At 46.4% G+C, this 26,506-nt stretch overlaps 1 protein-coding gene across 2 annotated transcripts in view; it reads left to right on the top strand.

Annotated features, from left to right (window-relative positions):
• Window positions 1-4,106: 4,106 nt before the first annotated feature.
• LOC8041439 (gamma-tubulin complex component 2) overlaps window positions 4,107-26,506 on the top strand; it is a 61,757-nt gene continuing 39,357 nt past the window's right edge. The window contains exons 1-8 of one of the 2 annotated variants that reach the window (XM_029986332.4): window positions 4,107-4,177; window positions 7,316-7,378; window positions 8,894-9,127; window positions 10,386-10,488; window positions 14,981-15,066; window positions 15,560-15,634; window positions 18,915-18,990; window positions 20,773-20,850. In XM_029986332.4, the coding sequence (XP_029842192.2) occupies window positions 7,343-7,378; window positions 8,894-9,127; window positions 10,386-10,488; window positions 14,981-15,066; window positions 15,560-15,634; window positions 18,915-18,990; window positions 20,773-20,850 (688 nt within the window). In that variant the 5' untranslated portion in view covers window positions 4,107-4,177; window positions 7,316-7,342. The remainder of the gene's footprint in view (window positions 4,178-7,315; window positions 7,379-8,893; window positions 9,128-10,385; window positions 10,489-14,980; window positions 15,067-15,559; window positions 15,635-18,914; window positions 18,991-20,772; window positions 20,851-26,506) is intronic. The other variant, XM_029986335.4, reaches the window with a different exon arrangement.

The following is a 26,506-nucleotide window of genomic DNA, read 5'->3' on the forward strand; positions in this document are numbered from 1 at the left end:
GCACGAAGTGAAGTCCCCACCCGCTTGCATTTCACTAATATTCAACATCGCGTATGCGCATAAAGTTATCCTCCAATCATATAGGCACATTCGCGCATACTGACCGTTTTAAGAATGCAAAAGTCGAGCACTTGTGTGAAGAATGTCGCACCGTTCACCGGAAGTGCGTCAGACGGGCATGAACCCCTATGCGCACCGCATTGGGGTTCATGCCCGTCCGGCGCACGGTGCGACATTCTTCAGACAACTCCTCGAACGAATTCAAAGCGCATTTGACGGTTGCTAATGGCCATAATATTTGTTATGTGTTTTCTTTCTTCCTGCCTGAGTATGCCGAGATAATTTCAGACAACCCGTTCCCGGCACAGATCTCGGGCGTCAGTAAAAGCTGGTCCAAAAAGGCTTACCGAGGAGTAGGGGACGCTTGTTAGGGCCTCCGTCGTAGCTAGCCGGTCTCAGCGTTTGCGAAAAGTTAATCTTCTATCAGCATAAAATTTGAGTGGGAGATATACGATGACACGAGGAAGACATCATAGTAACTTCCGTGCAGTAGTGAGGTCGAATTTATTGCGTTTCCTTAAAAGTTCATGCGTAAACGCTGGCCTCAACTTTGATACCCTGTGAGGATGCGGCTTGCTTTTCGCCCAATGAAGTAACAAGAAGCGGACGTTTGGCAAATAAAATGCGTGTAAGGCTCCAGACGAACAAATTTCAGTTGTAGTTCACTGGTACTACACGGGATTACTGACATTGAGCTCAAAGATGCACTCGTGGGGTGAGGTGACTAAGCCACGACTTACTACGTTCGCATACGCACGCAGAATATCCGGTGTTTCGGGAACCAAGGAAAGTACCCCGGTCTTCGTTTTGTATCGATCGAGAATGAGTGTATTGTACGTTCGTGAAAAGTCAGATAATCGAAAACGCAAGCCGCGCGTTCGGTCGCGGCGTGATAGCATGAGATGAAGTTGCTCAGTCGAAACCGAAACTGAGTGGCCAACTAGTTCCCAGAGTGCACTGCGTGGTATTTCGCCGCGATGGGGCGCGTCGGTTTTGGAAGAGGTTCATTAAGAGAAATAAATTTTTATCACTGAAGAAGTTAACTTAATTTTTTGTACTGAATTAACTGAAAGAACCAATCAGCGCTGCCCTTGATTCATCACTTAGCCATCACCATCTAATCCGAAGCCAACTGGTCAGCCTGTCGCGCATGCGCACACGAGTCGAACCTCAATGCAAGGTTCGCCGAACTTTTCACTAAAAGTTCGAAAAAGTCGAACCTGGTCGAACTCGAACCGCGGCCGGTTCGCGACACCCCTAGTTTGAACTTTTAACCAGATTCGACCGGTTCGACTTTGTGGACAGTGTGGTCAGACCTTGATACAAACATGTCTAGGTTTGGACTTTTTTTATGCAAAGGGTTATTTTATATTGTGAGCAGGTGCAATTAAAAGAAAATAATTCTAATCAATGAAGAAGTTAATGACTTCATTTTTAGTACTCTATTTACTAAAATAGCCAATCAGCGCTGCGCTTAATTCAACTTTTAGCCATTATCATCCATTCCGAAGCCAAATGGCCAGCCTGTCGCGCATGCGCACACGAGTGGAACCTCAATAGAAGGTTCGTCGAACTTTCCACTACAAGTTCCAAAAAGTCGAACCTGGTCGAACTCGACCGCGGCCGGTTCGCGACACCCCTAATTATGATTTTAAGCCACAATATGGCCGTGTCGTTACTCTGAAGCGTAGCTAGCTCAGAGCTGGCGTAGTGGCACTAGTGCGACCCACTGTTCTCTATTAGGGGTGTCGCGAACTTTTGTCGAACCGGATTTTTAGGTCGAACTTTCGGGGTTCGACTGGGTCGAACCGGTTCGACGAACCTTCGAAACTTTTCAGCAGATTCGACCGGTTCGACTTTGCGGACAGTGTGGCCAGACCTTGATACACGTATGTCTAGGTTCGGAGAATTTATTTTTATGCAAAGAGTTATTTTATTTTATGAACAGTTGCAATTAAAAGAAACCAATTTTAGTCAGTGAAGACGTTAGTAACTTAATTGTTTTGTACTGTATTAACTGAAATGACTAATCAGCGGTGCCCTTAATTTATTCCTAGCCATTACCATCCAATCCGAAGCCAACTGTCCAGCCTGTCGCGCATGCGCACACGAGTCGAACCTCAATACAAGGTTCGTCGAAATTTGCGCAAAAGGTTCGAAAAAGTCGAACCTGGTCGAACTCGAACCTCGGCCGGTTCGCGACACCCCTATTCTCTATCTCGCATCCCAGCTCCGCGAGTGCGGCCGCCGGACACCATTTTGCAAGAGATTTTTGTTGTTTTTTGTTAGCGTAGCTAAGACCGGCGGCAGCGTGCCGAAGACACGTTTTCTACTCGTTCGTCGTCACTCGCCGCGGCGCTTCGGCGTGCCAAGGAAGCCTTGATCACACCGCGGGACCGGCGACACTTGCTTTCGACGAGTTGTACCTTGATTAGGGGTGTCGTCGACCTTGTATTGAGGTTCGACTTGTGTGCGCATGCGCGACAGGCTGGCCAGTTGGCTTCGGATTGGATGGTAATGGCTAAGAGATGAATTAAGTGCAGCGCTGATCGGCTATTTCAGTCAATACAGTACTAAAATTTAAGCTATTAACTTCTTCAGTGAATTGAATTAGTTTCTTTTAATTGCAGCTGTTCACACAATAAAATAACCCTTTGCATAAAAAAAGAAATTCTCCAAACCTAGACATGCTTGTATCAAGGTCCACAAAGTCGAACCGGTCGAATCTGGTGAAAAGTTCGAAGGTTCGTCGAACCGGTTCGACCCAGCCGAACCCCGAAAGTTCGACCAAAAAATCTGGTTCGACAAAAGTTCGCGACACCCCTAACCTTGATTATATGGATCACCCGCTGACGGTAACTCTGTCAAATGGACACGACACCTCCTTCTCGAAGTCATTCTTGAAAAAAACTGATATATACAGGGTGTCACAAATGAAAATTTACACAGTCTTTTTTACCGCAAAAATAAACTAGGCATCGCCGAACGCTCATTCTACGCCCAAAGGTAGAGCTAAAGGTCACAACCAGATGCCAAAGTTTCAGCCCGATCCGATAACTTAATCAGAAGTTATTAGTGATTTTCTGAAAATTTCAATGGGAAAATGGAGCCGAATTTTGCCCGTTTTCGGTTTCTGGCGCCATAGAGCCCCATGTGTTTGAAAACTCCGTCGGCCGCCATTTTCCCATTGAAATTTTCAGAAAATCGCTTATAACTATTGATTAAGTTATCGGATCGGGCTGAAACTTTGGCATCTGGTTGTGACCTCCAGCTCTACCTTTGGGCGGAGAATGAGCGCTCGGCGATGCTTAGTTTATTTTTGCGGTAAAAAAGACCGTGTAAATTTTCTTTTGTGACACCCTGTATTTCCCGGTTATTATCGGTTATTGGTAAATAGAGAGTTTTAGGGAACCGTTTTTGCACAACCCAGGCAAAACTGCGCATGCGCTATATCTGAAGACTGACATGCGCATTTCGTACCGTATCGGGTGTGCAAAAACGATTACCTAAAACTCCCTAATAATTCACGGTACGGTGACGGTTTCCATAGATTTCAAATAACGATTTCATTCCGGTTACGGTTGCGGTTTGAGTCCCTTGCTTCGATCATGCCGCGAGACCGGCGAAACTTGCTTTCGACGAATCTTTTTCTTGCGGCGCTGACCTTTCGTACGATTTTCACGTGATCTCAAATGCAAGTTTCATCGTTTTCACAGGGCGAATGGCGACGAACGAGTGGAAAACCTGTCTTGAGCACGAAGCCGGCGGCCTCTGCAACGCTCGCGAAAATGTGATTTTGTTCATGCAAGATGGCCGCCTGGAGGCCGCTCTGGCGGTGTGGGGATGCGTGATCCAGCGTGGTGGCACATATGTAAGGAAGTTTTAATTTGCACAGAAAATTAATGGGTTAGCATACAATCTAACGTAAAGTCCAGGAGAGGCTAGGTGATGCACCACTAGTATTTATTGGTATTTATCTATCCATTTGGCGACATCTGGCCACCCCTTGCGTACTAAACTGACGAAATATTCGAGTCCCTGCATCGGCCGAATCTACCATCTCCATGGGACGCGATCAATATGAAAGGCGGTTAAAAGATCTCTCACCGATTTCAACGTAAGTTAAAATTCCTTTTCGAGCGTCTGACTGCCTAACTGGTTTCGGTGCTGCCCTCATCCGAACCCGGATAAATTGATATGTACCGTTGCTACACCGGTCATCAAAAAAGACGCGACTACTGGGTGACTTCTCGGTGTGGAAGACCTGGCGCTTCGAGAACTTGTTTTGTTTTTGAGGTTCAAATGTGCGTTTCCGCTGGCCAAGCGCCCATGCAACGAAAACAAATATTGCTCGTTTTATTCAAGAAGCACCCGTTGTCTATTGTTTAACCATGTAAAAAAATCGTTTGTTCTTTGCATAGTGGAGCCTCAGAGCGCGGGTTCGTAGCTTCGCAGCGGGCTTGTGACGAACGCCACCACATAGATTGTTTGGGACCCTCGAGGACTACATGTTTTTGTTGTTGTTATCGTTTATGTCAGTGTTCGTGTTCTTACGGAGCTGAGCAAATCGAAGACGGTATCATCGGCCTTAGTCTGCTTCGGGTTTTATATGTGTTGGATTTGAGCGGAAACTAGGGGCAGCCACACGTTCCAATCGTCTTCAATTAGTTGGGCGCGAGCTTGATAGTGCTCAATATTGTATACCTCTACGCGAGTTTGCTTGTTATGGACGTTTTTGTTTTTGCGTTGGGTGGAATTGTGACCTTTCGCTGTTCAGTATTTCTCTCTTTTAATACTGACAACATCGACAGCGGAAGCACTTGCCTGGCCCGCATTGGCACATTTGGCAATCTGATGACTTTTGCGTCAGCGTTTGTGTTTTTCTTTCTTGGGTTCTCGTTCTGTCTTGTCTTGGGTCCTTGGCCATCGTGTGAATGTTCGGGTGCAGTCTTTTTCTCGGCAGCATTTGCAAAACCAGTCGTTTTCGTATGTCTCGTTTTTAGCATTTGCACGAATGTGCTATTTTATAGACCCGAAACTATTGCAGGCAGGTGGTGCAAACATCTCTGTTACTACTATTCGCAACTTTCACGACCTATAGGAGGCGCAGTGGTGACTAACAAATTAGCCATCGTCTGGATGGTCTGCGTAGAACGACAGTACAAGGTTAGGTCTATGACGCGTCAGTAGCCAACTTTTTTCCAGTAAGATTCCGTGCTTGCATACAGCTTCTCCCCCCGGCCTTGCTTCTAGCTGTTAGCATTTTTGGAGAGCACCGTCCCGCACGATCAACATTGACAGCACCTATCTTTGCACATATTTAGTCTTTACTTTTTTTTTTTTTTTATCGGTAGTTTGGAGCATAAAAAGCAATGACAACAAATACTATGCCACTGTGTCAATCTGTTCTGATGGGGGGAGCCTGTAGAGGGTGCGCATAAAAAGTTCAACTTCTGCATTTGGTAAACACGAGGAATATTCTATCGTTATATCAGTATTTTATGCCAGGAAGGTGTTAAAAACATCTTTATTGTGAGGTCTGTCGTCCACTAACTAGCTAGCACAATTCTCATACCGTGGTACCACCATCGCTGAAAGTTGTAATTTTGTCAGAGTCAGATACAACATAACGAAGAGAGTGCAAGGGTGAAAAGGGTGAAAACTAAGAAACCTGAAGAGGAAAGGAGCGACCTGCCTTACACAACGGATTTTCTCGTGCGCGCCCTTTTCCCCCTCGCACCATCTTTATGTTTTACCCTACTATAGCAAGCGACGTCCCGAAACCAGGACAAGGTTGTGTCTTATAAACCCTTTTTGAAATTCAGTCCGGCAACTTTGATCAGTATCGTCATCTCGGTCAAGTACTGGTGGAAGGCAGACTACCTCTGAAAAAGGAAGTAAAAGTAGCCAAGAGAAAGATGTGGGAGGAAAGAATGCAGTGAAAATCAGCTTTAACTATGTATAGGGGACTGAAACAGGAAATAAGGAAGGAATATTGGTATGATAATTCACGGGGGAGCTCGTTGTTATTCGAGGCTAGAACGGGAGTATTGAGGTCTAGGACATATAGGACAAAGTTTGAGAAAATGGAAACGTGCTGTGCCGTATATTAAGGGGAAGACGTGACAAGAGAACATGTGGTGTTAAGGTGTACAGGGATTGGTCCCGCCCTCTTGGTAGGGGATCATTGGGTTTGGCCTGAGCACTGGGGTTTGCAGATGAGAATGGATGATAAGGGCATTTTAATAACGAAGAGGAGATTGAAAGACTGGTGGAAATTATCTAGGGAGAATTGAATGACGTACAACTGACTGACACGTTGGGGACAGGCGGGACAGAGGAAAATTGGGACTCCCTCCTGCGTGGCTCCGGCCCAAAGTCTCCACCCCTGTCTCCCAGCGAGCCCAGCGCCGGGGTAATGCCGACTAGGTTTTACTAGAGGAAAATTGGTGACTCTCGCTGGGAGAGAGGACGTGATGTTTTTAGTTGTTTTGATTGCCTGATCTTCCCAAGGTCATCCTGGTGATATCCCACACCGCCTGATTATAGTAGTTGTAAAATTGCGGAGGGTAAGCAAATTGACAAAGGAAAGAAATCATATTTTTGGTTCTTAATTTTTGGCTAGGTGGCGCAAGCTGCCCTCCGTTACTGCCCTCCGTTATAAAGGGTACGGCCATTAGCATCCATCCTCGGTGTATGGCATCTGCGCCAAACTAGTGGTGGCCTTGATGCTGATGAAGGAAGTAGTTGACGATACTACTAAGTTACTGACTTTGCAGCGCAAAAATAGTGCACACACTAGTATTTAGGACAAGATGCAGCATACACACAGTGTTGTGTTTTGTCCCAAATACTAGTGTGTGTGCTATTTGTGTGCCGTAAAGTCAGTAACATGTTCAACCAACTCTCCCAAGCATCAAGCGAAGGATATTTGAGGCCTGTCCCTTCGAGATGTCAATACAATGCGACGCATGTATTAGTTAACAACAGCTGCGTGAGCGTTCATTTTGAAGAATGGGTCGGTGCTTTGTGCCGGTCAGTTCTTGCGTTCACACCGTCAAAACTGAAACAGATCGAGAGATAATTACGATGTGATCGAGGAACCAATTCTCATCTGCCGCTTACGCTCGAGACTGACGATGCCCAATGACATGCAGTTTCATGACCGCCTTTAGTTTCTCAAAAGTGAAACTGCTTTTTGAACTATCAGATGGCCCTGCATCTCCAAAAAGAGTGTATTGTTCTTATTTTTCAGCGACTTAACGCCGACTTTGTTCACACCATGAACCGGCGGACGACGCCAGCTGCGCGGAATGAGGTAAGCCTGAATTTGTCTGTTACGTTGCTTTGCTCCGTTTCACCTTACGGCGGACAGCAGAGGACTGTACGAGCCAACAAAGCCGATCCAATGCCGCGCAGGTGTCGCTTGCCCTTGAGCCCTTCGGGAAGGGCGCGCGACTCGCGGTGCATGTAGCCATGCAACACTTTCTCAGCACTGGACTTTCTGGAATGGTTTTTAGCGTCCACTGCAGTTCGTTGTAAGATGAAGTGGAATATAGTGTGTGGGTTCTCAATCTGGGTTCCTCAAAGTGCCCTTGTGCATTCCCGAGCTCCCGAATTTCCTTGGCTCTCTTGCCCCCCAGTAAAGCATCCTTCCAGTCTAAGCACAGCCCTAAAAAATTTGAGCCATCCTGTGATACATATGTAAGTGTCAAGTACTCCTTGGTACCAACTTTTTTTGTTTTCTGGGTCCGCAGTCTTCTGCACTGCTTCACTTCTTCAATGCTAAGACTGGAAGCAGTCCCCTGGCTGTCGACATAAAGAAATGTGTGTTCCTTGACGTGGATTTAGGCCAGTTGGTTCATGATCTTAAAAGCTATAAAAGTACCAAAAACAATGAAGACGAAATAAAACAAACACAAGGTGGGTTTGTTTGTGTTAAGAGATGCGTGTTTGCCGACACGCATCTCTTACGTCACGCCGCAGCAGTGGCCCTTAAGTCTGTGCTGCTCATGTGCAGACGCTTTTCTTTCCATGAATCTTGTTTCTGCACACGCGCAATGCCCATACCTAGTGTGGGCAAGCGCTGACTCACTGCAAACAGCGTGTTGGTCTATGCCAGGGGTGGCCAAGCTGCGGCTCGCGAGCCGCATGCGGCTCTTTGTGTGTTAAAGTGCGGCTCGCGGCTCCCTCCCCTACGCCCCTACGCCCCTCCCTCCCCCCCCCCCCCCCCCACAAACACACACGCACACACCCCCCGCCTCCCTCCCGGTCACATGAGCACTTCCCCGAAAAGAGAAATGAAACGGGTTTTAAATCGAAAGACATGTTGAGGTTTGGCAGTCTTGTGTTTCTTTGAACTCGAATAGATCGAAAGTAATTCGAGTTTCGTTTATTACTCTAAACAAGTCCCCCCCCCCCCCCCCCCCCCCCCGGCTCTTGGAAATTTCGTGGTTTTGTTTGCGGCTCTTAGGCTGGGTCAGCCTGGCCACCCCTGGTCTATGCCTTTAAAGACTGGGGGGATTGCCCATCTCAGATAGAGCTGCCATGGTACATGTATCTCTTGATAAGCTCCTGCATAAAAGTAATTGCGTTGTGTGTATGCATAGACAGCAGGAAGTTAGTCGGCCCCAGTGGGTGCCTGGTGTCTCTGCTGCGAATGAGAAATTAGGCCAGTGCTGTACCACTGCTAGCCTGGTGTAATGCTCATCAGCCAGTAGTGACTACACGATTGTACACCAGTACAGTGCTGTTTGGGTAGAAACGGGCAATCCCCTTCCACTTCTGTGCTGCCTCACATTTCCACCCATTGCCCTTCCTTTCCCCCACGAAGCAGGCGGAAACCGGCAGGCACGTCGCGGCGGAGAAGAAAGAACGGCAGACGGCCACGGTGGATGCCGCTGTGCATCGCAGGAAGTTCCGAGAGGATGACCGGAATCGACTGGCACAGGGCGGCGATGGCGGCGCAGTCGCGAGGGCAGCAAAGAACTCGACATCCAAGGAACAGAAGCCGGGAAGAGAGATGGGCGCGCACCAGTATGACCTCGGCAAGCAGGACCTTCTCAAGGTACGGGCGTCTCCGTTTGCAGTCGTGCCAGGTGTAGTCGGCTTTTGTTTTGCCCCAACCCGTCAAATACGGGTTACACCAAGGCTGTGACGCCTGGAATGTGTTGCGGACCGGTGCGTGTGCTGCGTCCTTGTTTACGGTCCCTGGACTTCCCGCCCAGTAATTTCACTTTTGCTTCGTGCTCTTTTGCGCCGCAATCCCTGAGTGGATCCGGCAGACGCGTGCCCTGCCGCAGGTGGTTTTCCAACTCGACGGTTCACGGAAGAGCCAGAAGTCGGGACACTGCAACGGCGACGCTTGCAATCACTTCTGTTTTGTTGGAACTCCTAGGTCGCAAACTTCTAACATCATAACACTCTGGCTGCTGCGATATAATTTGCGGCCGCTTAGGGCATCATTTTTTGACGCTTCGGCGGTACGGGACGCTAAATGCACCGGCCCAGAACGCTTTCTAGGCGCCGTACCTAGACTGCGGCTCGTTGATGAGGGAGTCGTCGTTTGTCAGCAAGGTACTTGTAATCCTGTTAAAACAGTGGCACAAAGTCCTTGCTTGGCACGGCTGCGGGGTCTTCAACGAAAGCATTTCATGCTTTCAACCTAACTCGGTGTCCGAGAAAGGGCCGTGATTTTTTGTAATGCGACGGTCGAAGTTGAGTTGAGTGCAAAGTTAAAGGAACTGGGAAAAAGATTGACAGTGGTATGCGTCTTGTCGGAGCCAGTCTGTTGTGCAGTTGAGGTCCTCCTTTCGCGTGGCAGTGCAGTCAAGGCTGTTTCTCTGTTTTATCCTTTTAACGTAAAACATTCTTTCGCTAGGTGTTCTGCATTTCATGAAACCCAGATAAAGGTGAAGCCCAGATAAAAGCGTGGCCTCAAGGCTCCACGCTGACTGGTTGACAGGTGGGAGAGGAGGAGTGAGGTGCCCAACGCTGATTGGTTAACGGCGAGGTTACGTGACTAGAGGGGTGGGCGAGGAGTAGCTAAACCAGTGCCACCCGTGTGCACCTGGAAGGCTCTGAAGATAGCCAGGCTTATCAGTTGATTAGTGGTAGTATTGCTTCATTCTAGGAGCAACCACCAAGTGTCCACATGCTATGCCTTAAACTTATCTGATGAAAACTGCCGTGAACATAGGCGTCTGGCATCTTGAAACTCGGAGTATCACTAAAGGTTTGCGATGCTAGTATGTTTCACGTGTGCAACATAACTACGTAGCAATTTGCCATACATTTTTTTTTTATTTTGGTTGTTTGTTTTTCAGTTGAAGGAGGAGATAGAGAAGACGGCGAGCGTGGTTCAGACTCGGACGAGTTCAACGTCGTCGTCGTCGTATCACACAGCAGCGGAGCGCCACAGCAAAAGTGGTAAGTCTCCGCACGTTATCTGGTTGCCGGTTGTTGGCGACGTGCGTCGAACAGTTTGTGCTCCAGAAAGGAGAAGGGAACTTTGGATGCTTTTAGTTTTTGACACATGGTGAAAACACTGCAAGACTGGAAAAATTAAGCAACAAAAAACGGGCAGGTACAAGGGACGCCTCAGGCCTAAAGGCTAGTAGATATTCGCGTTTAAGTGTTGCCGACCGTGTTATGACTCTTGGGTCCCACCGTGACACATTGCTCGGAGTTGAAGCATGATGGCGCCTGTATGCCAATGGGCGCGTTCAGTAGCGCCTCCCTTGCCTCCGAACGGAGTGCCTCGAGTCGGAGTCATCGGAGCGCCTACTGAACGGCAAAAAAACCCGCGGCTCCAAACCTGCTTCCACGCAACTTCCGCTTCCTCCCCTGTGCCAGACGGTCTCCGAATAAACTGGAAGCAGACGATGGCAAGCACGATCGCTTTTATTTGACGCCGGTATTGAAGAAGTCTTGACAAGGTCGTTGAAGAAAAAGCGGTTGATTGTACACATCAGCGCTGCTGTTCGAAGCGATGCAACGCGATCGAGCCCTTCGCTTGGCGGCGCAAAGGCAACTACTGTTATAAAAGCCGACAAAAATCGTCGTCAGTACACGCAAAATACAGAGCTCAGCGAATCTACCCCGCCGGTTGCGATACTTTTATACGGCCATAAGTTTGTTCTGCCCTTCGTAACGAACTTCCTATAAAATGTATTCGTATACACATGGGAAGTTCGGCCGCGCTCGGCGATCAAGGTTTTGTCGGCCGAAGCGAGCCTCAGTCAACGTGCACCCCGATTTAGCTACGCAAACAAAACATTAATCGGTATCATGCTCTGCGTGAGTGTCCAACCGGCTTCCAAAGTCGCGTTTATACCCTGTTTTGCTCTGTTGAGCGCGGACAGGACTATCGTCATACCAAGTTTCCGTGCAACGGTGATCAAGACACGGCGTCAAATGAACGTTTGCGTTGTTTATTAGAACATTCAAACCAAACAAGATACGGTCCAATGCATTTTCCGAAAGAGCCTTACCTGAAAAAGATAATCGAACGCGTTATTCGTCTTACCTTGAGCACTTTTCATTAACAAAAGCGAGCAAACCGCGCACCCGCGACAGAACCGAAGCAGCTTATTCCGCCATATTGTTTGTTTTTTCCTCTTTTAACGCCGGAAATTGTCACCAGTCAGGAAATGACGTCATTTTAGCTCCTTTGACTCTACGTGCACCGTCTCCGGACTCGGTGCTTCGGAGCTTGACTCCGAAGCCCCGGAGTTACGTGCACCGGAAGTGACTTTTGGCCGTCCAGTGGAAGGAGTCAGTGACTCCTTGACTCCGGGGCCGCTACTGAACGCGCCCAATGGCACTTGAATGCTTCCGGCCCTGAATTAGGCTGGCACTTTTACAGTATTTGCAAGATGGAATCTAGGCAGTGCTGTTCTGTTAGCAATGGTCAGTTGCAACCTTACCAGAAATACTTCAAGCCCATAACGAAAGAATAACGCATGAAAAATTTAAGAACATGCACAGACCGGAAGTGGGTCAGGGCTACTAGCAGACGACGCCAAGGTGTTATTTTGTTTGCAGTGCTCTCGGTCACATTTAAAAGCAGATGTCTGAACCAGCCTTTTAATGTTATGTGTGTTTGTTCTTTTATTTATTTTCCTAGTCTCGGGCGAATTATTGAAAAAGACAGTCGAACATCTTTGTGTACCGTAAGGTGCCCATATCTTATGGCAACTATTCTCGTTAAACATATTTAATAGGCATGTTTGAATGGTAGGTTTTGATTTCGAAATGAATGGTAATTTTGGCTAAATATTTTTTAATTGAAGATTGAATACTTTCCCTAAGCCTTGCACTGGTGCACCGTGCTTAAATAAAAACCTAGCTGGACTCGTAAAGGTAGATACGGTATCAAGAAAGTTTTCGTTTATTTTTAGACACAACAGGCGTGCGCGTCCACCGTCCCACTTCTAAAGTGGGCTTTCCTCCTAAGCATGTGACTGCAATATTTGTACTTTTTGAAGTGTTTTCCGCAGCTTTTCAGCCCCATTGAGTGGGCTTCTTACTGAGCACCGGTGTGCTGCAGAAAAGCATCACCTTGGAGCTCGCATGCAGGAGTGTTGCCTCTCTGCAGTGCACTGGTGCTTGGTAAGAAGCACGCTCTGGAGGATAACCCGCCACAATCAACACATAGAAAATTATTAATATCGCTGTGAATATTGAACAATGTATTATTCAAAAGTACGTTTTGAATATCCGCGAAACACTAATATTTAATGGACGGAAAAAAAGATTGCAAAATGATGCTGCATGCCAATCATGTGCACTCACCATTGCATCTGGCTCTCAAACTTTTCAGCCCATGTTCCCCCCCCCCCCCCCCCCTTTTCCAAACAAAGAAATGTTCAAGAATATCTTACTAACTACATGTTATGGTGGCTAAATTCGTTTATCCAAATTTCACAAAGGGGAAAAAAAAAAAAAACGGGCAGGCATATAAACCATGTGCAGTGACACTCACTTGTTTTTCACCCACCCATTCATTTCCACCTTCCCCCATCCTCCCAAAGAAAAAAAAAACTGCAGAATTTTTCATTTCTTTCTCGCATAATATTCCTGAGGGTAGCGTTACGAAAACGTCACAGATTGTCGATCCCTTCGAGATTAGGCCATTTTTTCGTGCAACCTCGCCTCCTGTCCTCTGCAGCGATTCCCGGTGCCCCCTTTCAAGAAAAAACAATGTCATAATGCTCGGCCTCAACTACTTTGCGTCACATTATTGAGGCTAGCTGAGCTTCCTCAGTGCTACAACGCCGTATAAGCTACTTGCGTGCGCCCGTGGCTTCGTTTGACGTCTCCTTCGCAGGCGAGCATGTGCGAATGAGACACTAGTGCAAGATACATGCTCCTGCAGCACTGCGGGGCTACAGCACTACAGAGGCTATGCTAGCCTTGACCATGTAGCACAAAATAGTCAACACCGAGTACGGGCATTTCCTACGCGGGAATCGCCACCTTGAATCGCAGAACCTCTGTCATGGTGGAAAACATTGTTTTGCTCTAGCCACATAGCTGGGAGGTATTCACGTTTTCATTGCGACTGTCGCTTGTTTTCGTTTTGCTTCCTCTATATTTTTTAACGCAGAATGTGACACGTGACTGGCACCTAGCCGTTTTCGGTTTCACGTGCCCGAGACGGAAAACGAAAGCGCAACTGCCAGCCAACCACTGGCGCAGCGCTCGTCTCCCCACCAATTGATCACGAGTGGCGGATAAGCACCGACGCCGTGCTCCTTTCCTCGCCGATTCGATGAGCGTCGGCCAAGTGTTTCGCTCGAGTAGGTTTGAGTTACCGTTACCGTGTTTGCACGATTCTAATGATCCCCGGATTCTAACGTGCAGGCAGATTTAGATATCAGATATTGAAAAAGTGCATTGTGGCCGATTCTACCGCACAGGTAAAAGAATGAAGATTGAACACATACCTCATAGAATTGATTTTATAAAACGAACGCCAGTACAAAATTAAATGCCATGCACAAATCGCCGTTGTCAGAGTTTAACGATGATTCTTTGCTGTCCATAGAGGTGATCCCTGCTTTTCTCTAAAGCTTCTTGCGCTTGTACGAGTGCACAACTGTCGCCTTTGGGAGAGTGGTCTTCCAAACAACATTTTGCGAGCTCGCTGGGATCGCCAGGCCACGTAGTGCCGCTCCGTCGTTATCCTTTCCCTCTGGGGCAACGGCCTTCTGTTTAAATAAAAGTCCCTAGTGGAATTTTTTTTCTATGTTAATACAGTCGACACAAGTCTATAGATGTGAGAGAATGCGCATGATACGAATACCAAAATGGCAAATGTAGACAAACGATCACGATGGTGATGGGGCTAGCCACCTTCTACCGAGTATTACGCTTTTCTTCAGTTTTGGTTTTGATTGTAACACGCGTGTTGTTTTGGGCACTGATTTTGGTGAAAAAAGTGTGTTAGAATCGTGCAAACACTGTATCTTCGGGTCACGTCATGGGGTCAAACATAGAGCAACATTGGCAATGTGCCAAGCGAGGTCCAGGCTTTTAGCATTCCTGCTGAACACGCATGTTTTTTTTTGCGTGTGTGTATTTTGTTGGAGTTGCCGTGGTGCCAGGAACAGTGGTGCTGAAACTGCATGTTGCTTGACGCTGTATCGCATTCTGTGTTACCACCACCTTTGCCACGATAGGTGGGGGGGGGGAAGGGTTGCTTTTTTACTTATACCGGGTTGTAACGTCTTGCTTTTCTTTCGTCCCCCATACCGGATATGTGAACCACGTGGCCGGGGATGAAGGTAGACGAGAGAAGTCTATATGGTGCTTCTCATAGACACTATGGTTTTCGTTGCTTTCTTCCCGCTCCTCTCTTTGGCGTTGCTTGTCCACCGGTGTTCCACGGCCGTTCTGTGCCGTTCCACGACTCCAGAACCCCCTGCCTCTCCCAGCATGCCTCAGCTGCGGATGTTCTCCTGGGACTTTGGAAGCGACTTTGCGCCCGTCAAGCCAACGCAGGTGAGCGTCCCTCTTTTGAGGCGTAAAATGCTTTGGCAGAAAACTCCCTATAGACCTGGTTTGTTATTAGCTCCATCGGGGGGGGGGGGGGGGGGAGGAGGGAGGGAGGGAGGGAGGGAGGGAGGGAGAGGGGAGAGGAGGAGAGGAGGGAGGGAGGGAGGGAGGGAGGGAGGGAGGAGGAGGGAGGGAGGGGAGGGGAGGGGAGGGTGGGAAAAGGAGGAGGAGGGGGGAGGCATCTCTTGGGATATAGCGGTAGTTGCTGACAGAATGAGAACGATGAGGTGTGTCTTGTGGACACCTGGCCTCCAGCATGCACTTCAACTGCGTTTGCTCGCTTGAGCTGCACGAGACATTGAAGCGTTGTTGATGGTAGAAGGTTGGTTCGCTCTGGAGGCGGGACAACTGAAGCTCCTCCCTGCCGTCCTCGCATCGTCGGGGAATTTCGGCATTGTCAACTGACCAGATGACCCAGTTTGTTGCACGTCCCTTCTAGGGCGGACCCATCGGAGCACTCCCCATCAAGGCCCAGGAGTACAGGCTAATCAAGGACTTGCTGAACTGCATGATTGTGAGTTGGAACGTCTTTGGCACCCGGGTATTCATAGTAATATAAGTTTACTTACTTTAATGCAATCCGCTCGGCCAAGTTTCGGAGACCCCAGAATGGCTGTTTTGGTCTCCCATCGATGCCTAATATGTGGTCAGCAAATGGAAGTACAGAGATCATTTTGTTACATGTCGGCTGCTTAAAATTCTTCATTGCACGTTTCTCTTTATCAAGCGGTTTGTTTCTTGCCTTTAAAATTGTTTATTTAGGGAGTCACGTGCGCATTTAACCAAGCTCCTTTGCATGTTTTCTTTCACGGTTAATTCCGTGAACGGATTCAATAAAGCGACGAACCACCACTATGTCAAGAAAGTTTCTGTAAATTTCTACACATGTACATATTTCATCCTCGGACACGCATTTCATTGGCCGAGTGGTGATTTATTTGTCTTCGTTTCAGATTGAGAAAGCAATGCGACGGCTTTAAGCTGAGCTAGTTGGTTCGCTGCTAGTTTATGGTTCGAGCTGAATATGAAGGAAGGACGCATAGAGATGCACAGAAAAGGCAAACACACTGCTGGGCTAGCAACTGTTTGGTTGAGAGCATCTTTTTCTTTATCTATCTGTATTACGTTTCATTTATTTAAAAACCATTTCCCTCTCTTGCTTTTTTTTTTTTTTTATCGTGTAAGCAAAACATCTTTCTCTTCTTTCATACTAAGTGTGGCCCTTCGCAAGCAGAACGTCTTTGTCTTCTTTCATCCTTCCACAGCAGGTGTGGCCTTCCACTCATTCGTCTACCTTCGCGTCACTGGAAAGGGCCTCTAGCATTTCCCAAACAAACTTGTTGCAGTTTCTTGCCGGAATATTAATGTTAGAAAACTTTGCCACACACTTGCATGCACGACGGGCTAAAAGTTGTCCTGCTGCTGTGATAGCCTTCGCTGAAGGCGCGTGCTCTCTCGTCCGGTCGTTGATCCACCTTCCATTCTGTCCATTGTAACTACGACCGGATGAGAGTGGGATCCGATATAAAACCTCCTTTTCACATTGGGTGTTATTTGGTCTTGTGAGATGTGCCGCAGCTTGTTTCTTTCTTGCTGACCTTCCTGTCTACCTCACGACCCATGAAATAGGCTTTGTTTGGTGCAGAGCATAGCACCCAAATGCCCTGCCAGCCAGCGATTTCTATTTTAGTCAGCAGGAGATCCCAGCATATAGGGTACTATACAGCAAAAGGTTTTCGAGGCTTCTTGTTCCCTCATTGCCTTCAGGTTGGCGCTCAATCTTTTTGTGGATATTTTCGCATATCGACACCAGTAGTGTTTTGGGATGACCAGCATCTTGGAGCCTGGAGATTTGCATCATGGATCTCTTCCCCACCTGATGTCGACAGATCTTTTTAAAGGGGCCCTGCAAGGTCTTTTTTTACTGGTTTTTAATTTGCACCAAACCTGAGCGCACTGAACGTAGTAACTTAATGAAACTTTTCTTTTCTCGAATTTCGCTTTAGTTTTAAAGTTGTAGGCAGATTAAAATTACAAAAAACAAGCAAAAAATAACCTCCTTCATGACGTCCCTGGTTGCTTGTATGGCCGTGAACTAGAGGAGGGATAGTGAGCTAGGCGAGCGCTGACAACTGCCGCACCCTGTGTCGACGGCGCGAGAGGGCGCCACTAAAGCATAATTTGGATAGGCTGTATGCAGTGGGCAGCCAGAGCGGCTCTGATTGCATTTACTGCGCGATTAAACACTAATTCGGCATGACACTTCATTGCCCACAAACGACATCAAACACGAAGTAAAGATCAGTTAAGAATGGGAGCCACTTCGCGCTGCCATACCGCGAAACGGTCAAACCGCAAAACAAAGCTGCACGCCGAAGGCCTTCGGAACGCTCGGAGCCGGTCGGATCACCCAGTCCGTACGCCCGCAGCGGCGCCGCATACATCCGGTACCTTTCCGCGTCTGCGCCTGATCCCACTACTCATTTCTACTATGCACCGCCTCTTCCACCGCTTGTTGGCGCGTATGTCGACGGGTCATTTCTTGTTTCCATACTTTATAAACTGCATTTCTTTGTTTTCTTATCTAAAATACTGAACAAAAACTACTTTTATAGATAATTGAAACGGTTCGCGCCACTTATATTTTGTATTTCGACTAAAACAAAGCTTTTAGCGGCTCTGACTAGTAGTAAGCCCAGGACCAAAGACGTCACATATTGCGCGATTTCGGTACCACAGGTCGCCACCGTCGGTGGAGGAGGTTTCCGCGTCGTCAGGTTAAAATATGATGCACTGATATTTAGTTACTCTCTCCGTGCTCGCTGGCTTTTCCGAACCCCAAGAGACGTGGAAACTGCAAAAAAGGTAGACGCTTAAATATGATTGCAGGGCCCCTTTAAGCTCATAAGTGAGTGCTGTGTTGGCAACTGCTAACTTTACATTCTGAGCGCAGCTCTAAGGGGCCTGTTTCGGGGTTAAGCAACGTCGCCGTCAGCGTAACCGCGCTGTTTTTAGCGAGAAAATTGACGTCCCGTGATCTCAAGACCAATATTCCGTTTCTCTTCCAGATTTAGCGGGAAAATTGATGTCCCGTGATTTCAGCACCAATTCCATTCCCTGATATTGGTGTTAAGGTCACATGGTGTCAATTTTCCTGCTAAATCTAGCAGAGAAGCTTAATTTGTTCGTAGGTGACATGGCACCAAGTCATGTGGTGTCATTTTCCCCGCTGAATTTAGCGGGGAAACTGAAATGGAGGAGGAGGAATAGGAGGGGAGGAGGAAACGGTACTTAGGAGGAGGAGGGGCATACCCTCCCCTCCGTACCTTCCCCTCTCCTCCTCAAGAGCTGCACTCTAATTTCGCATTACAGAGATTTGTAAATGTCTTTCATTTTTTTTTATATCAATTAAATTACATGTAATATAGATAGATAAAGAAAGCAATAATCTTAATAAGCAGTTTCTAGTCCAGCAGTGTGTGCCTTTTTTGTGTTTCTCTCCGTGTGATCTTCCTTTATGTTCAGCACCATAAACAAACATGAAAGCAAAATACTTTTATTTGAGATGATGGCCGTGCACATTAAAAAAACACTAGACTTCCAATATTCACATTTTTTTTTTTAAAGCACCTAGATAGGACTTTTGGGAGAGAAGGGGGGGGGGGGGGGGAGGTGGGGGGCACGGCTGTCCTATTCAACGCTTAAAAGAATGTTTTTGGGAGATCAGTGTCTCTTTAATGAACATCACAATGCCACAATCGAGTAAAACCCTTTTTTTTTTTTTTCATTTCCAGGGTTGCGACGGCGTTTCTATCCACTCGCGGCTGGACCCTCATGGCAAAAGGGTGTTCTCCATCGACGACACAGCCGGTGCGCATGCATATCTTTCGACAGGCGGCGGAGCAAAAATCATCGCTAGACCGCAGTGCGAGTCGCCGGTGTCTCTGTTGTGTTTGTGACGGCGTCCTTTTGAAAAGCCGCCCGCAGCGTGGCCACCTCGTTACTTACGCTGCCCGTAGCGTTCGAACGTCGGGGCTGCTGACAGGACGAGAACGATGGGACTATGTCCTGCCTCCAGGTTGCGCCCGTTGCCTTCTGCCACACTTCGGTTGTGCGCGAACGCTCAAAGCTTGAAGACATCGTAGTGTTATCAAAGGTGAAATGCTTTCGCTGAAGGCAGGAGAACCGGAGGACCTCCTCTCAGCAACCTGAGTGGCATCTGCGAGTCAGGTTTAGCATCGATCCCATTGCGGTTGTAATTGCAACTTTTCAGTCAAACTTTGGCAAAAAGTGGATGATTGCAGAGGTTGGAGCACGACCCCGAGGCACCAAGAATCTAGATTATTCTCGGGCGTCCGTGTTTCCGGCATTCGCCGTTTATTTGTTCTATGATTTAAAGGGAAGATGGGGCACTTCTACGTTTGAGAAAAAACGCTTGAATTGCATTCATTCGGCCATTAGAATAACAGATATCACAATTATATTTCAATGCGACGTGCCGGGGAGCCATACGAGCAATTTCAAAATAGGGCTGAAGCCCCGCCTCCCTAGCCTTGGGCAGCCAAAAGATCCGTCGATGACGTCACGTGCAGCGGCTGTCTTTCGCGTTTTTCTTGCGTTTAACAATACTTGCGCAGCAAATGGCTTGGGTATTCGGGTTCACGGGGTAAAAATACACTAGAATTCAGTTCTAACTCATTTTTTTTTAAGAAGCTCCGTAGCTTCCCTTTAATGTGAAACATTCTTCGGCTACGCAATTGGCATTTCGTGAAGTCCAAGAGTGAAGCCTGGATAAAAGCATTGCCGCGAGGCTCGACACTGATTGGTTAACGGGTGGGAAAGGAGGAGAGAGCCCTGAGGCTGATTGGTTAACTGGGAAGTCAAATGACTGGGAAGAGAGGTAGGCAAGGATGGCGAGGTGGAAGGGGAGTGGGTTGGAAGGTTCTGGAAGATCAACGGAATTATCGTTTCAAGCGTACACTTGCCATGCATTCACTTATCCGACGAACAGTGCCGTGAACGTAGGTGCCTGGCTGAATGGGCTAGATGTGCTGTATACGACGACATAAACGCTTGTTATGCTAAAACATTTCGCGTGTGCAACACAATTGCCTGGCACGGTGGTCTTCAACCATTGATGTTTGGCGGACCCCTTGTGGATCGGCGGAGATGGTGGAGGACCCCGTTCCTGATGAGGGGAAGGGAAATGTATAGGTTAATTATGATAATGATTTAATAAGTGTATATGGGCGGGTGTGAAGTAGACTTCTCTCATGGCATACAGACGAGAAAACTCGCCCGAAAATTGGAATGTTTCTTCTTAATCTGACAAAAAGAACTCTTATTGCTGGGCTTGCCTGATGAAGCGGGGCTTTGCGGACCCCTAGACTGCCTTCGCTGAACCCATAGAATCCACAGACCCCCATTTGAGAACCGCTGGCCTAGCAATTTGCCATACTTTTTTTTTCTCGGTAATAGACATTTTGGGTAACCAGTCTTTATGTGCATTTTTAATCCAGTTGATGTGTTTGTGTGTCTTTAGTCTCCAAATTCAGTTAGTTTTCTTTTTTCTCTTTTTTTCTCTCTCATTTTTTGGTTTTGACGCGTCTGTTTAAGATGTTCTTGAGCTTTCTTTCGCCTTGCGCCCTCCAGACGTCTCTCTCAAGGAAATCGCCGGACGAATCCTGCCCCTCTGTGCCAGCTATTCCACGGTCATGCAATTCGCCGAAGGTCAGTGCTGCGTCTTTTTCCCCCGGTGTCATGGGTCTGTTCTTCTTGCGTCCCGACATTTCGTTGCAGTATCGGGCACGTGGTCTTACTGATTATAACTGCATTTTGGAGTTTTCGGGGGTCACGCTTCTTTAGCCCTTTTTGCGAAAGACTGCCTCTAACCATCAAACTCCCTTACGGACAAATATCTCTAATGTAGGATGAAGTGAAATGGTGGCTAGTTTTTGTATTTTAAGTTGCGATCGTATGCCTGTCGCAGAATTCATGCTTGTTACTTATTTTTAAATTATTACAGACAAGGGCCACGACTTGCCTTAGCTGGAAAGGGGTGTCTGTTTGCGACTAGACAAGTCTCTAGACTCATATTTGAACTATACTTGAATTTTACGTATGAAATATTAATAGTAATTGTCTCATAAATAGGGTATGTATTTTCCGGTGTATATTAATGAAAAAGAAAGGCAAATGTTCTTCGGTATTTATTTTTGAAACACCGGTGTATTTCAATTGGAGCGTTCATGACAAGGCTAAAATCGGCAATTATCAATAAAAAAAAATGTGATTGGACACCCCCACTTCAGAGTTCCGATTTTATTTTTTATATTTTATACACTCTTCTTCCCGTGAGAGGATCTGTTTTTACACTCCGTTTTTATAGTGGACGCAAGCATACTTCGAGAGGCTTGCATCCGTCGTGGTGGCACGCATCCTGCAGGTCACAACTCACAATTTCGAAAATGCCCGCTTCACATATGCGCCAAACAGGGGAAATTCCTTAACATTGGGACATTGGCGGCCAGTCGGGTAAACTAAGTTAGCGAAACACACGGGATCAACGACGCTAGTCACAACATACTGGCGGTAAGAAAAAAAGCAACATACTGCAGATTGTTTCAAACGACCAGCTGACAGCTACTTTCATAAGGCATCAATTCCTCTAACAGCTTCATTTCTACGCACGGATTAACAATCTGCACTTGGACCCGAGACAGGGTAAGCTTCCGGGGCCTGCAGCCCCGGAAGCTTTTGAAAACTAAACGGATAACAATGAACGCATCTCCGTTCCCCAGGCGAAGAGGCGTGTTCTCCAAGTTCAGTGGCTGTGGACCACGCTGATTATGGCAGAGTTCTTTCAAGATCCACAGCAACCTCTGAATAGACACTGGAAGGACATAGGATCCAACGAATGACACGTTTGACGAACCTTCGCGGGGAGGAGTTTCAAAGAAAGTGGCAGTCACTAGGGCGGAAACGTTCAACGACTGGTGTTTTTCGGTTCTAACCGATTTTGTATTTTTGTCACTAGCAGATGTTTATTGATGTTTTTCGGCTAAAACTAGAAGGTACGCAGCCTGCTCGTGAACTACGGTCCTCCGGCCTGTAGGTAGTGTGGTTATCGTATCCGGTACGCAAAATGCAGTGACTCGGACGTCGAAAATTGTTATTACCTCGTAAACAAGCGTTGACATAGTTTCGAGGTCAAGTAATTGAATTATCTAATCGAAAATCTCCTGGATTGGATCATAATCAATCTATCTTTTTGGCCAATGTGCACAAGATTTGCAACATTGCACTAAAACAATACTGTCGCTCATTGTTATCGTACCTAGCTTGGTAGCTCTTCACTCCTCAACAATCCTAGTATCTTTTAAACATTCCTTCCTTTTTTTTTTCTTTTTTCTTAATTGTGGAATGTTTTTTTTATGGAACTCCCAACCCCAGCAATTTGTTCTTCCTTCGTCTATCCGTGCATTTCCCTTCTAAATTTACCAGGGACGTGACACCACGACTTCCCACTGACGTCAGGTTACGTCATGTCAATTTCCGCGCTAAATTTAGCAGGGAAGTTAGAAAACAATATGTCCTTGTTCACTCCCCAAAACAATGTCTTCTAAACAAATTGAAACGACTGCCCCTTGAAGGTGCAGTGGAACAGTTGATTTTCTTTTAGTGAATACTAGGGCTAAGTGGTTGATTGATTAACCTTCCAATTAAGTAATGCTTTAATCGCGATCAGTTTTTAATCAATTAATTTTTGAGCATACAACATGTTCAAAAATTTCGGGAAGAAAGTAAGGAATGTTTGCTTTATAACTTGTCTATCTGTAGCTCCGTTGTATTCCGCGGCAGAATGTTTTATGATTTTTTGTGATCATAAGCTGGAGGTATTATCAGGCTTAAAGATATTTTACAAAATATTTTGTTCTTATAATGGTTTCCCTTGTGTTTTTTTTTTATTCTAGCGGGTCAATTTTTTAAATTAGACCGCACGTTCTACTATAGATGGCATAGTAAGGAATAGGAAAAAAAATATATGTATTTTGACACTTTTTTTTAGCTATTATGCTCGGGAGGTCAATCAAACCGATAAATTGATTACTTAATGGATTAAAAGGGAGCGTTTAATCTGGGTAAACTTTTCAATCGACACCCAATCATAGTAAATATTATTTGGAATTAATTTTTGACGTTCATAACCTAAGAAGCATGCGTCTGTTTTTCTTTCCACGCAATGACAGTGGCATAAAAGAGAGAAAACTAAGCAATGTTTACCCCCTTAACTCGCAGCCAGAACAAACAGGCACATGATCTGAGGCTAGTTGTATGCCGCCGATTTTTATCAGAACCACACGCGCTCTGGGGTCGGTAGAGTGCAGGGCACTTGCCGAGCTCTGCACGTTGATAGAGTCCGGGAATTCTCGTCATTGGAAGGATTGAGCTCGAGCCACTACTTGAATGCTCATCGAGAGATTTATTTATTTATTTATTTATTTATTTAATTTTCCCTCAAGGCCAGAGGCATTACAGAGGGGGAGAGCAAAGAAAAATACAGAAAAGGAAAACAAGCCTTGAAATAAGTTAAACACACTCAACAAATAAAAGATTAGTAATTGCAGTTTTGAAAAGGTCACGTCCGTGATGGTGGCAATTGTCCCGGGAAGGTGGTTCCATTCTCGTGATGTACGAAGGACGAATGATGAATGAAATGTTGTTGTGTTAGAAATTGGAATACCAATCTTGTGATTCTGATCGTTGCAAGAAGAAACGTAAAAAGGACGGGATGTTAATTTGTCGCGCAGGATAGAATTGTGAAAATAAATCTTATGGAATAAAGAAAGGCGAGAAATGCTACGGCGCAAGGCTAAAGGCGGCAATGATAGAGTAGCTTTCATGGCAGTCACGCTAGCAGTGTTGTGGTAGTTAGAAAGGATGAAATGAGCTGATCTGTTTTGAATTGCTTCCAATGCAGTAATGAGGGTGACTTCTCCAGGATCCCAGACAGAGGCTGCATATTCCAACCTTGGACGAATTAATGTTTTATAAAGAGTCAACTTTAGTGCAACTGGAGCTAATGAAAAATTTCGTTTAACATAACCTAACATGCAGTTAGCGTTAGAGGAAACATACTGAATATGATTCCTCCATGAAAGGTCAGATGTTATGTGCACGCTGAGGTATTTATAAGACGACACCGGCTCCATATAAACCTGATCAAGAAAATAGTTAGGATTGTCAGAAGATTGTCGAGATACACGCATAGACTTACATTTGTTAGTGTTAAGGCTCATTGACCATAAATCACACCACTCGATGATAGTGTTAATGTCGGACTGTAGAACACTGGTGTCATGATTATCTATTATTTCACGATAAAGGCCACAGTCGTCAGCAAACAGGCACATAGACGAGGAGACGTTAACCGGGAGAGCGTTAATATAAATTAAAAATAGCAATGGCCCTAGAACAGATCCCTGAGGAACCCGGGGCCTAAATCAAGTGCTCATGTAGTACTGGTGCCCAGTGTGCAAGCAGCCTTTGACTATCATCGCTTCGGGTTCTACCCTTGACCATGTCAGTAATGTGGCACCCGTGTCTTTATCCAGGCTGCGCCATTTACGCCTTTTTGCGCCAGGCTCATTTGTCTGTGCCATCCTGCGCCATTTTGTGGAAACTGCGCCACAGCCAATACCTTGTGCCATTGTGCTCCAAATCGCACAACGTGCGGTGAAAAAATTTTATTTAATTATATTTTGTCTTGGTTTCGGTTTTTACCTACTCAATTGGCAACAATAAGCGCCTTTAGTTTGGTCGGCCTTGCAATTTTTTGTTCCGTTCATTTTCCCTGTGTATCCCGAGTCGGTAGCGCGCGAAAAAACTCGGGGGTTGGATTCCAAGCACTACATCACCTGCGACTGGATTCTTAATCAACCATAAGCGGTTAAGCAAGTCGGCCGAGGTGAGGTCGAGTCATTAAGGCGCCAGATTGCCTGAGGCTCTGCGGCCCGGGTTCCGGACGTCAGCCAGTTGAAAACACATTAGCAAAAGATTCCTTTTAGTGCTTCATAGTTAGAAGTTGGAACCGCATTCCTGCAAGATAAATCGTGAATTGATTGAACCGAAACGCAGTCCGATCCGAAGCCTCGCCGGTCAGCAGCTCTTACGCGAGCGGTAGATCTGCTCGGCTTACTTTAATCTTGCTCTGGCTCATCGCTTCGAATACGATAGCTCCGTTAATCATAGTCTGCTGCTTCGACATTGAGATATACAATAGGATAAACTCAAAATTTGTTGCCCTGTTCCTCCGCGCAACTGCATGTCCGTTGCATACGCACGTCACGTGGTTCACACATATAATTACCATGTCGAGCACGCATGGGCTGTGCTATTAGCTGTGCTGGTTTGCATTTTGAGCAGCTGAAAGCCACTCGGAAAATATCAAGGACACTATCCTCAGAAACATATGGTACTTGCTTTTTGGTTCTCACTAAGGCCAAGTTTTCGCATCTGTTACACTGTTATCGTATCTACCTAGGATCCAAACCACTCATATTCATCTGTGCTGCTAAGCAGAATTGAAATTGCTCCCTTGCTCATCTAAGACACAAGCAGAAGTGCAATGAAAACTGATTTGAGCTGCTCCTAGCCTGCTCCAGAATGTAGTTTCAGCTGCTCCCAACCTGCTCCGAAACAGCTGTTTCAGCTGCTCCCGTGGCTGCTTCCAAGTACATTTCATGAGTTTCACCCCTGTTATCAAGTTTTGATAAGGACTGAAAGGAAAATATTTATTTACTTTATTTATTTACATTACCCTCAGGGTCATGAAGCATTAAAGAGGGGAGTGGGTGTTAAATCACAATGTTTAAAATGACTTCACAAAATCGAGGGGGGTCCTCAATGGTAGCAGTGTCTTCGGCAAGGTCATTCCAGTCTACAATTGTGTCGGGGAGAAGAGTGTTGTGATGCGCTGTGGAAAAACATTGCAGCCCGTTAGTTTGTTGCAATGGTCTAGTCTTGCCGAAGAGTAGGTTGGAAGAGAGAGAAGACACTGATTTAGCGCTGGCGAAAAAGACTGCAGAAGGCAAAGATGAAAAAAAAATTCCGGGTTGAAAGTCATCATTATTGTCGTGTGGGAGAGAAAGATTTGACTTCGTTAGGGAAACACTGATGAAACGTAAATAACCAGGTTGAATTAATTGGACAGCTCGGCTTTGCACTGTCTCAGAACTGTCAATTAACATAGAAAGGTGAGGGTGTCTGATTGAAGATGCATATTGTAATTTAAATTGATCCAAAGAAATGTAAAAGAGCCGTTTCAAGTTAGAAGGGGCGGATGTGAAGTTACGGAGGAGGTAACCCAATCTTCGGTTAGCAGAAC

This window comes from Ixodes scapularis, unplaced genomic scaffold, assembly GCF_016920785.2.
Source record: "Ixodes scapularis isolate PalLabHiFi unplaced genomic scaffold, ASM1692078v2 PGA_scaffold4__175_contigs__length_147842914, whole genome shotgun sequence".
Taxonomy (NCBI): domain Eukaryota; kingdom Metazoa; phylum Arthropoda; class Arachnida; order Ixodida; family Ixodidae; genus Ixodes; species Ixodes scapularis.